This window comes from Echiichthys vipera, assembly GCF_963691815.1.
Source record: "Echiichthys vipera genome assembly, chromosome: 2".
NCBI classification, from domain to species: domain Eukaryota; kingdom Metazoa; phylum Chordata; class Actinopteri; order Perciformes; family Trachinidae; genus Echiichthys; species Echiichthys vipera.
The window spans coordinates 2,599,825-2,614,635 of record NC_139827.1 but is presented as its reverse complement, the minus strand read 5'-3'; the positions used below and the strand labels follow the sequence as shown (position 1 = coordinate 2,614,635).

Genomic DNA, 14,811 nt, shown 5'->3' with positions numbered 1-14,811 from the left:
TTTAACAGATTGCTGTTGTTTTTATGCTTTCACATTTCTACACAATATAAAGCTCCGTTAACACATATCTCAAGATCAGCAATGACTGATATTGTGACCACTTTTGTTACCTTATAAAGTCTGATGTTCGCTCTTTTCTGCTCTTTGGTTTCCTGAGGGTGAGATTATGCAGTTTTTCACAGCGGGCATTTTGACAGTCATGGTAGGAAAAGCAAAAAGGTGTATTTAATAACATTAATGACAGCTTTATTCCACTTAGAGGAGGAGGCCTGGCCTGGTATTGTGCAGGCTGGCTCATTTGAGTACTGTGACACTGACTATATACACATGAAGGGAGGGGGGAACAGGTGGAAACAATCAAGGATCAGGGGAGAACGTCAGGCCGGTGACACAAGAGGAAGGGCAAGGGACCTGAAACGAGAGAACGGTTACTTTTCAAAATAAAACAGGAAATTCAGAAGACAAAAACCCAAAGACAGGACAGACCTCACGGCGTCGAGTTGTTGTGTGTGGTTCAAAATGTTGCAGTGGCAGTCCCTGGTTCCTTGTTCCTGGTTCCATCACTCCGAGACCGGCCCTCATTCGTTTACAAGTTGAATCCTCCGCCCCCTGGTCACACGGTTCCTCCAATGAACCACCAGCTCCTGTAGAAAGATCCCCCCCTACTCTAAAGATCCAACCTTCTGGTGGGGCTGACCCCCTCATTTTGATTCACCTAGTTTCAAACTGGAGCTTATCCACCCTTTAGTTATGCCATCTATGTTTAGTTGATAATGTGAAAGTATGCTAAATCCTTTTTATTTAACTTCTATACGTACACAGTGAGTAATAATAAACAAAACTTCAAATATATTGTGGCAAAAATCCCCACACACCGCTGGCCTAATTTGCCGTCATGGCTGGTTGTAGGATCGTCTCCAGTGCTGTTCCAAGTTTTTGATTCTTCGTCCGGACTTTCATCTTCAACCGCTTATCCCGGGGTCGGGGTCGCGGGGTTGCAGGAGCCGATCCCAGCTGACATCGGGCGTGAGGCGAGGTCCACCCTGGACAGGACGCCAGTCTATCACAGGGCACATAGAGACGTACAGAGACAGACAACCATTCACACCTACGGGCAAGTTTAGAGTCATCAATTAACCTAACACGTGCATGTCTTCGGACTGAGGGAGGAAACCGGAGTACCCGGAGAAAACCCACGCAGACACGGGGAGAACATGCAAACTCCGCACAGAAAGGGACTTGTAGATTGAAATTTTGAGGTAAAAACACAACAAAGACAAACACTGTAAACAGCCCGTCACCCTCATAAGTGAAGTGTTGAAGGGAAGTGTTCAGAAAGAAAATAACTAGTTTACATCATACACATGACTTAAGAGGATGCAGTTGAGTTTGCCAAATATCCCAAACAGAGCCAGGACATTGCATGACTTGTGGTGACATTGGCAGATGAGGAAAGTCTTATATATTGAGCTTCATCTTCCACATACAACGTCCTGCCTTCTCCCACAAACCTAAGTATAGAACATGTGATTCAAGTCAAGAGAGCATAGTTTCATTTCAGTGTGCTGCTGTCACTTTATGGAGAACAAAGGCAAACTGTTGATAATTGATCCAAACTTTGCATAAATGTGTAGAGCTCGAGGTGATTGGTAGCTGCTGTTGGGACAGAAAGACAGTCATTCAACGGTGACTGTCCATCCGGCTGTTAAGTCTGACGTAACACCCTTTCAAAATAAGATTTCTGGGTCCAAAGGCTCCGTTGAAACAAAACAGACACAAAGGTCAAACATGTGAACCATTACATCACCTCTTTCGTCTGTTAAACATGATGAGAAAGAGGTAAAATGACAATTACGTTGTTTTTTAAAAACTCAGATCTGTTCAAACAACGGGGAACACGGCACTGCGGCGTTGTAGAAATAAAAGGCTTGGACCCGGGAATCATATTTTGAAAGGGCGTTACGTCACGACTTAACAGCCGGATTATGACTTGTCTTACACTTTTGCAGCTTCCCAACCCCTCTGAAATTCCACCTATAGCTCTTCCTGACTGTGAGTATCATCCTAAGATGTGAGTTGTGATGTTCCCTACCTATGTTTTTGACAGATACTAGATCACTACTGTATTCTCCATCCCAGACATGTTTGTTTTGTCGTGATGGTTCAAAGGATGCATCTATGACCGAAGGATGGCTAGCAGTTAGTGGCCTTCAAAGTCTCAAAATGGAGATTTTTGGAGTTTATGGCGTTTTGTTCCAGGTCTGAGAAGAAAGTAGCTTCTTTTTGATTATGATCAGTGACAGTCAGACCAATGTAGGCGGACTTAAAGGTCTATTCGAGTGATATTCTTGCACTGCAAATCACTACAGAGCTTACAGGTGAACTTTACCTTTACTTGATTCAAACTCAAGCCTGCAATACATCTTTGGTCAATTCAATTCAATTCAATTCAATTCAATTCAATTCAATTCAATTTTATTTATAGTGTCAAATCATAACCAAAGTTGTCTCAGGACACTTTACAGAGTAGGTAAAGACCCAACAATTCCCCCGTAGAGTACGGTGGCAACGAAAACCTTCCCTATAACAGGCAGGAACGTCGGACAGACCCAGCTCTGTGGAGGACGGACATCTGTCTGCACCGGATGGGGAGGAAGAAAAGGAGAGAGAAAGAGAGAAACACAAAGATAGACAAAAGACAGAGAGACTGACACACTTCCAGAGATGCAAGCAGCCAGCGAGTAACAGTAACTATAACAATATCTATAGTAATGTGAACATGACCCACATGTTATGGCAGTCTGCATAGCAGAACAGCAGGAACACGCACATCCAAGGTGACAGAACATGAAAATGAAAATAATTAGGACAAAATGATAAGTAGGGGCAATAGCAGCTACGATACAGCAAGACATACCACTGATGGTGTTTTTATGGTCAGCAACTGATGACCACCTAACTCAATTTCTCTGTCGTTTTAAGGCCATTTTGTTTTGTAATTTAGAGTATGATGCATCCCTGTCACTGTCAATTCCATTCGAGATAGTAGCAGTAGTATCTGTGGCAGCATGGACGCTTGGCTCAAATGCTAATGGTTGTACAAACTAACCATTCTTGCTGTAATTGTTGGTATTATACAGGGTTGAGATTGCAGGTCACGCTGCCACAACGGGAGGCCCAAATGATGAAAGGAGTGAGATGATTTTTTATCTTTTAATTGAGTTCATGATCTATTTTCATATTGATGTTTTTTTTATTATTCTGCTTGTTTTTCCTAACTGTATATAAATACACGACCTAGACCATTAACTTTCTATTCCGCTTCAGTGCTGCATTAAATTAATTATATAAACAACATAGTCTCAACTATTCAAACAAGTTCAGATGTATTGTTTAGTTCAATTTCTTTTGTTGTTCTTCTTATTTTCTCTAGAACCCAGTGTATCACCTAGTCTCCACTGTGCAGACACTGAGGTTGTCAGCTGTAAAGACCTCAATAATACTTTACGGTAACATTTTGAAAAGGTGTATCGAGTCAGGATGTATCAGCACTGGTTCTGTGGCCAAACACCTAGAATGGATATATGTTATGTGGGTCGTAATAACCTTTAAATACTCTCTTCTTCCGTCATACAAGTATTGAGAATTTTTAAGATAGTATTCATCTTCATCTCATCTTCAGCCTCTTATCTGGGGTCGGGTCGTGGGGGCAGCAGCTTTAGCAGGGGACCCCAAACTTCCCTTTCCCGGGCCACATTAACCAGCTCTAACTGGGGGATCCTGAGGCATTCCCAGGCCAGTTTGGAGATATAATCTCTCCACCTAGTCCCGGGTCTTCCCAGAGGCCTCCTGGACGTGCCTGGAACACCTCCCTAGGGAGGCGCCCAGGGTCCATCCTTACCAGATGATCCTGAACCACCTCAACTGGCTCCTTTCAACACAAAGGAGCAGCGGCTCTACTCCGAGTTCCTCACGGATGCTGAACTTCTCCCCCTCTCTCTAAGGGAGACTCCAGCCGCCCTCCTGAGGAAACACATTTCAGACACTTGGACCTGGACCTGGTTCTTTGGGTCCTGACCCAGCTTTCAAGACCACAGGTGAGGGTAGGAACGAAGATTGACCGGTAGATCCAGAGCTTTGCCTTCCTCAGCTCTCTCTTCGTCACAACGGTGCGGTAGAGCGACTGCAGCTTTAGCAGGGGACCCCAAACTTCCCTTTCCTGGGCCACATTAACCAGCTCTAACTGGGGGATCCTGAGGCGTTCCCAGGCCAGTGTGGTGATATAATCTCTCCACCTGGTCCTGGGTCTTCCCCGAGGCCTCCTCCCAGCTGGACGTGCCTGGAACACCTCCCTAGGGAGGCGCCATCCTTACTAGATGCCCATATATTTCTCTCTCACGGGGAGATTCTGGTGGAGGAGTGGTGCACAAAGACAAGATTTCTGTCATTTATTTTCTTGGTGACCCTGACCATGTATGTAGGAAAGCAACTGAATTCATGAACCACTGCAATCCAGAATACACTACATGGATCAACCAAACTATTGAAAAACAAAGAAACAACTGAGAAAAAAAGTTGTCCAAAACATGAGGTGGTGAACTGTTGGATACATGTTTGTAATGAACTGTTTATATTTGGATATAAAAGTGAAAGTCTCCATCTTTTGAGCAGATAATTGATCAGGTACCTGTTACTTTACTTTGGCCCTAGCCAGGATTTTAGAAATACCGAGGTCATGAGTCAAAGTCCTGCAATCCAAAAAAGAGATTCTAATTGTGGAATATAATTCCCCCAAAGTTGATAAAACCCTCAAATTACCCCATAAATACAGACATGACCACAGTGTCACCAATGGTAGCTACTGTGTGGCCCTGAAGAGTTACTCAGCAAATACTAAAATATAATGATTTTTAACTATTTCTATCTCAATAAGGCAATGGGTCTTCAATGTTGGTGGAAAATCTCTCTTGTCAACTGCCGTTAATGTCCCAGTCGGCATTTGCTTGATCATACTCACTGAAGCTGATACTATGCTAAAAAAAGTACGCCTCTACGTGCACATAGAGCCTTTGTATTGGCTGCTGGAACAGAGACTATACTGTGCTGATTTACAAGGCTACTCTTGAGATGACTCCATATTATTTATCTTAACTAACAGGGCCGACAGTCTCCGCTCTCAGGAGTTTTATCATGACGCCGTTCCTAAGGTGAGAACAGAAATGGGCAAGGAAGCTTTTAGATTTTCTGCTCCAAGTACACGGAGCATTTAGCAGTCAGAGCTTAAACTCCAAAGTCTGGTGTTTCTGAATGTGTTCAAGTCCAAGATCAACTCCATCACATCCAGGCTTCAGGAGTGCAAATGTTTTTATTTGAGTGCAAATCTTTAAATTGATCTTCATTTGTTGTTGTAGTCTAATTGTTTGTTTCTCTTTTTTGTCTTTGATTCATGTGTCCTTGTGTTGAAACTGTGCTGTCGTTCTCGGTCAGGTCTCCCTTGCAAAAGAGATCTTGGATCTCAACGGGACAAACCTGGTTAAATAAAGGTTATATATATTAATGTGAGTCACAACTTGGCGGTTCCTTCTATGATAAGTGAAAAGGTCTGCTGTGAAAAAGGCTGAATAATGTTACGGCTAAGATTAGGTTAGCAAGACTTATTCAGGAAGCAAAACAACTCATTTGTCTTTCTTGATCGATGATTAAGGGTGTTGAGCAGTTTGTCGTGTTAATCTCTCTGTGTGCGCTGTGTTTTCTCCAAAGTGTTCAACCCGACTGCACGTTTAAAGGGAAGCCTGCAGTAGTAGAACACATTAACGCCTTGCCAAGTCAACATCGTCCCTATTGATCCTAATCTGAGCTGTCGGCCCTTATTCTCTGTAACGATCAAGTCGAGGATAATCTGGTTTGAAAAGGTTGCCTACCTAACTTCTGCAGACCCGGAGCCTTTGTACTGGTTGCTGTTTGACAAATGGCTCAGCCTCTGAAGAGGCTTTAGGGTGGGAATAAAGAAAAATGGATCTAATAATGCCAAGACAAGCTTCCCAAATGTACAAAATCTATCAGTTCACACCCACTGATTGACATTTAGGGCGCACTCACACTGTCCTTCCGTACCGCGACCCGGGCTTTAGGGTACTTGTCCCCCTCCCTCTCCCCCCCGCGCCCCAGCCCCGTTTGTACTCACACTGCCAGGGCCGGCCAATGCTTCTTGCTGTCCATATGCCATCACGCCGTAACACGTCACACGCATTGATCGCGTGTGTGTGGCTTTGTTTACAAATCTTTCCACAGACCTCAGAGTTTTTGTGCGTGTTGTCGACTGTTTTTGAATATTTTCATCGACCAAATCTGCAGTAAACACTCCACCTCCGCATCACACCAACATGAACCTTTCACCGCCATTGTTGTTGTTGTTAAATGTCCGCGCATGGTCCGCCCTTCTATTTACATGTCCGAACAGGCGGACATAACGCTACTGCCGTAGGTCTCGTGCTCGTGCTCGTACACATGCGCACGCTCGTGCTCGTACATGTGCAAACGGCTCCGCTAAAGCCCACCTCTTTCAAGCGGGCCGTGGACGGCTGGCCGCAGTTGTGCGCGGAGAGGGTGCACTCACACTGCTTAAAGGTACTAGGCTTTAGCTGAAAAACCGGTTTTGGCCCCGGCCAGAAGGACAGTGTGAGTAGGCCCTTAGTCTGCAGGCTGTGCACAAACTAACTGTATGTTGTCTGTAGACTTGTGTCAAGTATACATATATTATAGATTTTGTGTATATTCACTTTAACTTGATTTACAACTCTTGCTGTTCACTCTTCTGTGAAGATATAATTCATATTATTATTGACACAGGTGAAACACTGCACTCCTTGTAACGCCGCGGTGAGGTCTGTCCTGTCTTTGGGTTTTTGTCTTGTGAATTTCCTGTTGTTCCTGGTCACTGGCAGCCCCCTCGCTCTACCATGACTCCCTAAATTGCACGTATATAGGTCCTGTTTGTGCATGTGTGTGTATTTCAGGACTGTGTGTGTAACATGAATAATAATAATAGCGTGGAAAATCAAATTTGCGGTACTGATAAAGGAATTGTTCTTCTTCTTCTATCTTCCCTGGCGCCTGAGAGCACAGTGTCAGCCTTGATAGGGTACTTAAGTAAACCAGGAATATACTTGGTGTTGGAAGAATGCAAAGCATACCTTTACTATCCATGGCACATGAAGCTGAACCGTCTTTTTTCTGAACAAACATCTCACAGGGAGGGCTCAAACAAGCCTCTCCCCTACTTTGATTTATTGGAAATATACCTATAATTACCTTTACCTACTATAACCTATAATAGCACCTATAATTACTATAATGAAAATGGATCATATCACAATGTCATCACTTTAACTTTAACCTACAGAGACTTTTCAACAGAATCTGCAGTTCTCTCATGGACTGTGTCACAGTAAGCTACTCCAATGAGCCATCCTGCACAATACCAGGCCAGGCCTCCTCCTCTAAGTGGAATAAAGCTGTCATTAATGTTATTAAATACACCTTTTTGCTTTTCCTACCATGACTGTCAAAATGCCCGCTGTGAAAAACTGCATAATCTCACCCTCAGGAAACCAAAGAGTAGAAAAGAGCGAACATCGGACTTTATAAGGTAACAAAAGTGGTCACAATATCAGTCATTGCTGATCTTGAGATATGTGTTAACGGAGCTTTATATTGTGTAGAAATGTGAAAGCATAAAAACAACAGCAATCTGTTAAATGATTGAGTCATCTGCATTTTATTTAAACTGACAACCTCGTAAAGGAAGAGCAGAGAGAGAAGAGAGAGTTTCGTTGTTAAAGGCATATCAATATTACTTTTTAAAGAATAGCAGACTATTAGATTTGTCCCTTTGTTGGTTTTTCCATACAATGACTGTATAATAACATACAAGGTCTGTTGAAATTATAGCAGGGGACAGTTTTTACTGGGGAAAAAAGAAAACTGTAGATTTTGAGAGAATGCTAGGCTAACATTTGTGACTCACTACCCTGTGAAATGACAACCGTGTGGTTAAAACCCAATTACTCACGGTCAAAAACATCTCGAGATCTAATTTGGTCCAAAAGGGACTTTTTTTTCCCAATAGTTTTGACGATCCAGTCCAAGTAGGCACAGACATTCGAAGCTGCACCTGGTCCAGTAAAGGCCGTCCGAGGAGCGCTTATATGGACACCGTAAATCATGCCATTGTACACCACTCCTCCTCCAGAGTCCCCCTGGGAGAGAAAGATATTATTTGACACAGACTCTTGCATCATTTCTTGACACCTCAACTTGTAGTGACTGTAGTTGAAATAGATATCAATAACCCATGAGAACTCACTGGACATGTATCCACTCCAGCTGCTTGGTACGAGAACGTGTCTCGAGCGACTTGATAGTTGACAATGTTGGTCAGTGCACATTGGAGAGTTGGGGATTCGCCGCAAACTGGATGAGAACAGAAAAAGAGTTTCTACTTCAAAAACGAAACAACTTCATCTTCTACTTATATCGTATATACCAGGGGTGGGCGATTCCAGTCCTGGAGAGCCACTGTCCTGCATGTTTTAGGTTTCTCCCTGCTCTAACACACCTGAGTCTGACAATGATCAAACTGTGACGAGCATCAAGCCTGTGGATGTTCTCATGTGTCCAGGTCGTCGTTCTCCTCAAAGCAATTTCAGTCAAAAGCAACTGGACTTGGTTATTTGTCAGGAAGACGTTTACACCTCTCATCCAAGAGGCTTCATCAGTTCATGTACGCATCTGACCAGGCTGGGACTGGACCAGGACCAGGACCAGGACCAGGACCAGGCTGGGACTGGACCAGGACCGGGACCAGGACCAGGACCAGGACCAGGACGGTCAGATGGGTTCATTGTTCATTGTCATTGTTAGACTCAGTATATATATATATATATATATATATATATATATATATATATATATATATATATATACAGTAGTTATATACAGAACAAATCTTACCCTGTGAATCTGATTATGATTCAAAACTTCATCTTCAACTTGTACACAGATAATGATTCTGTTGAACTTACCACAGCAATCTAATTTTGACTCTTATTATACTTTTCTAAAAATGCATCCAAACATCTTTGGAGAGCTTTAAAGACTAGAACAGTGTCTAAAAGAAGAAGACGAATTTCTTTATTAATCCCGTAACGGGAAATTCAACTTTTTTCACTCAGTTATTATTTATGTAACACACACAGGCCCGAAATACACACACATGCACAAACAGGACCTATATACATGCAATTAATGGAGAGATGTTAGAGCGAGGGGGCTGCCGATGGGCCAGCGCCCCGAGCAGTTGGGGGTTCGGTGCCTCGCTCAACAGCACCTTGGCAGTGCCCGGGAGATGAACTGGCACCTCCAGTATGGACTGAGCTACTGCCGCCCCATGCATTGTTTCATTATTCAGAAATTCTGATATTCTGCAAAGTTTGGGCGGCTGTAGCTTAGTGGTAAAGTGGGTCGTCCGCCATTCAAGAGATTGGCAGTTCGATCCCTAACTCCCCAGGTCCACATGTCGAAGTGTCCTTGGGCAAGACACTGAACCCTGAATTGCTCCCTGTGCTGCGCATGGGTGTGTGAATGTGGTGTGAATGGTCAGATTAGATTAGATGGTCTGTAGATGTCCACTGCCATCAGTGTGAATGTCTGTGTGAACGGGTGAATGTGGCAAACACTGTGGAAGCACCTTGAGTAGTCAGAAGACTAGAAAGGCGCTTTATAAGTCCATTTACCAAAGTTAAGTTATATGGTAAAGCTACATCTGCCTGAAATAGTAAGACAAAAAAATAGCACTATTTGAGTGTTATTCTTTAACATAGAGTTTAGTCTATTATTACCAAACATGCAAGTCAGAATAAGAGCAATAACTGTGGTAACGATTAATCTTTATCATAAGAGAAAAACAAGATTCATCTTACTTTTTACATTCCCGGGGCCTACAGTTGTGGCTGCGTGGCCTGCAATCCGAACATCTTGACCCCTGAAATACAATAATAAAAATATTTTGAAAGGAAACAGTGTCAAAAACAGATTAAGACAAACTTTCACCGTAACGACTTTACAATTAAAACAAGATTTTACGTTCATTTCTCATTTTGATCTCGTTCAGACTTAATAAAGGGGAAAAGTCACAACTCACACATTGGGTGTATTTCTACAGTTAGGAAGATTCACGGTTGGAAGTTTTGTAGACTTGGCTAGCTTCAGCAGCATGATGTCATGATTCCCGGGACGGTCCTTGAAGAACTTTTGGGTTGTGGTTTTCACAGGTGTTCCTGGACCCGGATGCACCCCCAAAACCGCTTTCAGATTACTGTAAAACATATTTGAATATGATGGATGAGATTATCATGATCATCCTCCGCAAAGGAATTACAGTACAGATGCACAAATTCATTTTCCCTTTTGTTAACATGGTAAGAGAGACAACTGATCTATCACTGATACAGGACTTTTAGATGAGTGAGAACTATATTTTTATACTAGTTTTATGTACGAAGTTTAGTTTTGGTCTTGTTTTTAAGGGCGCACTCACACTGTCTGTCCGTACCACGCCCCGGGCTTTAGGGTCCTTGTCCCCCCCCCCCAGGCCCGTTTGTACTCACACTACCTGGGCCTCGGAGAATGCTTCTTGCTGCCTATACGTCATCACGCCGTAACACGTCACACGCATTGATGACATCATCGCGATGCGTGGCTTTGTTTACAAATCTTTCCGTAGACCTCTGAGTTTTTGTGCGTCTTGTCGACTGTTTTTGAATCTTTTCATCGACCAAATCTGCAGTAAACACTCCACCTCCGCATCACACCAACGTGAACCTTTCACCGCCATTGTTGTTGTTGTTAAATGTCCGCGCATGGTCCGTCCTTCTATTTTCTATGTCCGAACAGGCGCACATCAATGACTTCAGAACCGCTGTAGGCATCGTGCTCGTGCTCGTACACGTGCGCGCACTCGTGCTCGTACATGTGCAAACGCGCTCTACAAAAGCCCACCTCTCTCAGACGGGCCGTGGACGGCCAGCTGACCGCAGTTATGCGCGGAGCAGGTGCACTCACACTGGTCAAAAGCACTAGGCTTTAGCTGAAAAAACGGTTTTGGCCGCTGCGGAAGGACAGTGTGAGTGCGCCCTAAGAAAAACGTGGCACTTTCTTACCGTTCTTTGCAGTGACCTGCAGTCAGAATCCACTCGGGACTGATCAGAGAACCACCACACAAGAAATCACCCTTGCTATCAGTTAATTTCACATGGAACTGACGCTCGTTATTGTCACATGTTCGACCTCCGACGATTCTCTTCTGCAGATCCACCACTGTGCTCACTGTGACACCTGCAAAACAAAGTTGTGAATGAGAACAATTATTGTTTGTGCATAAGAGAACAACTATTTAGTACATGGAAGGAACGATTAACTTGCAACTTAAGTGCAAAATAGAAACAACTGTTGACTACTCACCAACCCACAGCACTAGGAGAAGAAGTGTAAGACGAGCCATCGTTGTCTCTCTCTTTCTGGTGCAAAGTGTCGCCTTTTTAAGTGTGTTCACAGACTCCTGTTGGCCTTGGACTGACCAATCAGATTGTAACGTTTTACCCATTGGCTAAAACAATTTGCACATTTATGCAAATATGAGATCTTTATCAATTGTTGCTATGTGGAAATTTGAGATAAATAATGAGAACAGCTGCTAAGAACATTGGTAGTGTTTTAAAACGTATCGTACATTGTACAAAGGTATTAGGTTAATATTGATTTAAGAAAAGATCAATTAGTAAATAGAGAGATACACAGCTTGAATTTAAAAAGGTTTCATTTTGTATTTTATTAAACATGTGGAAACCTGGACTCATCAGAGAGCAACATAGCACTGCCACATAAATCAGAGAAGGCACGAAAGACATGTTTCAGAAGGTGTACATAGATATATATCCATTCATCTTCAACCGTTTGTCCATGTCGGGGTCGCGGGGGGCTGGAGCCGATCCCAGCTGACATCGAGCGTGAGGCGGGGTCCACCCTGGACAGGACGCCAGTCTATCACAGGACACATAGAGACAAACAGAGACAGACAACCATTCACACCTACGGGTGATTTAGAGTCATCAATGAACCGAACACCTGCACGTCTTTGGACTGTGGGAGGAAACCGGAGAACCCGGAGAAAACCCACGCAGACACGGGGAGAACATGCAAACTCCCAGGGCCCCAGCCGGGATTTGAACCAGGAACCCTCTTGTTTTGCAGGAGTCTTTGTGGATGAACTCAGTTTTACAGATCTGTCCATTAAATCAAATAATTGAGTAGTAAAAACTAAATAAATAAAGACAATACACACAGTATTAGCCTGGTGTGCATCGTTGGAATGTAACTAATCCATTAGAGGAGCTCCTCTTTGAACAGTGACACATGCCTGAGATAACATGTTGCACAACCAGTTCTCCAGGTAACAACATAATCACCTTTGCACGCAGGTAATAAAATAATCTAATTGCTTGTTGTTTTTCCTCTCATGTTTATTTGACGGTGATAATCGGGTCTGAACCCTCTTGCTGTGAGGCAACAGCGCTAACCACCACTCCACTGTGTCGCCCATATATATATATATATATATATATATATATATATATATATATATATACATATATAAATTGTAAAGGTATTAAAGTAGTAAGTTACAATATTCAGGGATTCTTGTTCGACATTGCTTAAGTTTTGTCTTCATAAACCACCCAGAGTCTGAGCCGTCTGTCTTCATCCTGACTTGCAGATTGCATGTGGAGATATCAGTTGAAATAGAGAAGGACAGCCAACGGAAAACAGTCAGTCAGTCTTACGGTAGAAGTAAAATGGGGAAGGAGTGTTTCGAAATAGAGAATAAAGTTCTTTGCTTCATCGTTACCTCTGTTGGGTTGTTAATAATCTCAAAGATTCAGTGACGAAGACAAAGTTATGGGTTTAGAATAGTTTAATGCACAGTGCACATTGAGAGGCATTATGATGTAGATGATGATAGGTCAAGGGTTCTGAGGGAGGGATGAAGGTTTAGGGTTGAAGGGTAGGAGGGTAAGGGATCACGGGTAGAGGACTGAATGGACAAGGGGGAGACGAGATGAGGCTCAAGGGTAGAAGGCACACGGGGATAGATATGGAAAAATCTGGGTCGAGGATGAATGGGTGGATGGATAGACGGGTGATGTTGGACGGGGGTAGAGAATTGTGATCAAGTGGTCAGGGATTCTCTGCCTGGAGACGCTGGAGGTGGTCCTGATGTGAAAGGAATACCCCAGTTATAGCTCTGGGGATGTTCTGGATCTGAATAGGATCTGGAGGTCTGAAGGAAGTGGATGAATCCGAAGTGAGGGGCCACCTCACCTGTCTCTGAGATGGACTGAGGGAGAAAGCTTGACTGGCTATTCTGAAATTCAGCTTTTTGCAGATCTAGATACAAGTCTAGTCTAGAAATGCGTTACATTAGAAGATCGAAAACACGTTCAAAAAGGACTGAATTAGATTTCATTACAGTATAAAAAAATCTATATTGATGTTGTATCCCGGTGCAGAGTTAAAGTTGAGAGCTCGTGCTGTTTTGACTCTCATCCTGACTTGCAGATCGAACGTGCAGATTTCAGGTGAAACAGAGAAGAAGACCAAAGAAAAACAGTCAGTCACCCTCACAGCAGAAGCAAGAAGAAGAAGTTTTGAAAGATTGAACACGTCTTAACAGGTCATTTACATATTTTCGCATAGATAACATCACGCAGTCATTGTTTGATCCATCCAGCAATTTGTTGTGTGCAGGATTTGGGTACGTGTAAAAACTGTAATGGGAGACTGGGCCTGGCGATAGTTCAAATAGTCTGTTTTCTGTCTTTTTTTTTTTTTTGGTTGCACCCAGAGGTCCTTTTTTGACCTGCGTGGTTTGTATACTTAGGTTTGTCACAATCACTTTAAACTTCCTGTTAATAAATGACTTACTTTACCAAAAACTCCTGGTTTTATGTTGCGTCCCTTTCCCTTCATGAGCTGGGTTTAAACACACGCCCGGAGCAAAAGCAAGTTTAGTTCTTCAATGGTTTTTCTTTGAAAGTGTAAACACTGGACTACGTTTTAACTGAACAGGATCCACACCGAGTCGACGTGTCGGTTCCTTTCTCTACTCAGGATACTTTAAAGCATGGGTGTCAAAGTGATCCAGTAAAGCAGGGGTGTCAAACTCAGGTCCGCGGGCCAATCAATTATATTTGGCCCCCAAGATCAAATCAAGGTCCTACGAGAGCTGGCCCGTGAGTATAAATCACATCCACGTCTACTTTTCTGTTAGCAAACATGAGCATCCATGCAACCAGTCTCTGCAGACACACTGAATCCACCCCTCCCCAAAAACGACCCAAAGAAAGATGGAGAACAGGAGCTTTCAGCAGATGATCTGTGTGTGAAGGTAAAGAGCTGTTTGTCACCGTGGCTGTAACCAAAGAATCAAACAGAAGAAACACCACGACAAGAACAAGGACCTGCACTGGAAAGGTTCAACGTTACACATCTGGAGAGAAGGAGAACATGCACGTTTGCAGTCTCTTTTGTTTTTTTAAATAAAGACAGATGAAAACACCACAAAAAAAAGTGATGAAACAACTAAAAACAGATGAAAACACCACAAAAACGAGACAAAATTACTAAAAACAGACGCAAAACACCAGAAAAACGACCAAAATCAGATGAAAAACAACACAAAACATGACAAAACGA

General features: G+C 43.1%; 1 protein-coding gene across 1 annotated transcript; it reads right to left on the bottom strand.

Annotated features, from left to right (window-relative positions):
- Positions 1-7,761: 7,761 nt before the first annotated feature.
- Positions 7,762-11,565, bottom strand: LOC310962354 (snake venom serine protease KN13-like). Its single transcript, XM_083934791.1, has 6 exons — positions 11,521-11,565; positions 11,220-11,394; positions 10,202-10,375; positions 9,981-10,042; positions 8,366-8,472; positions 7,762-8,258 (listed from the first exon to the last, which is right to left on the bottom strand). The coding sequence occupies exons 1-6, from the start codon at positions 11,558-11,560 to the stop codon at positions 8,064-8,066; spliced, it is 753 nt and encodes a 250-aa protein (XP_083790917.1). The 5' UTR covers positions 11,561-11,565; the 3' UTR covers positions 7,762-8,063.
- Between the last annotated feature and the right edge of the window lie 3,246 nt (positions 11,566-14,811).

What these genes read in the sequence shown, in the direction of transcription:
- LOC310962354 (XM_083934791.1), bottom strand. Translation starts at nt 11,560, where the DNA reads ATGGCTCGTCTTACACTTCTTCTCCTAGTGCTGTGGGTTG. An exon ending in TCTCCTAGTGCTGTGGGTTG is followed by an intron (nt 11,395 to 11,520) that starts GTGAGTAGTCAA and finishes TTTGTTTTGCAG; the next exon opens with GTGTCACAGTGAGCACAGTG. An exon ending in CTGGAGTGGATACATGTCCA is followed by an intron (nt 8,259 to 8,365) that starts GTGAGTTCTCAT and finishes TTTCTCTCCCAG; the next exon opens with GGGGACTCTGGAGGAGGAGT.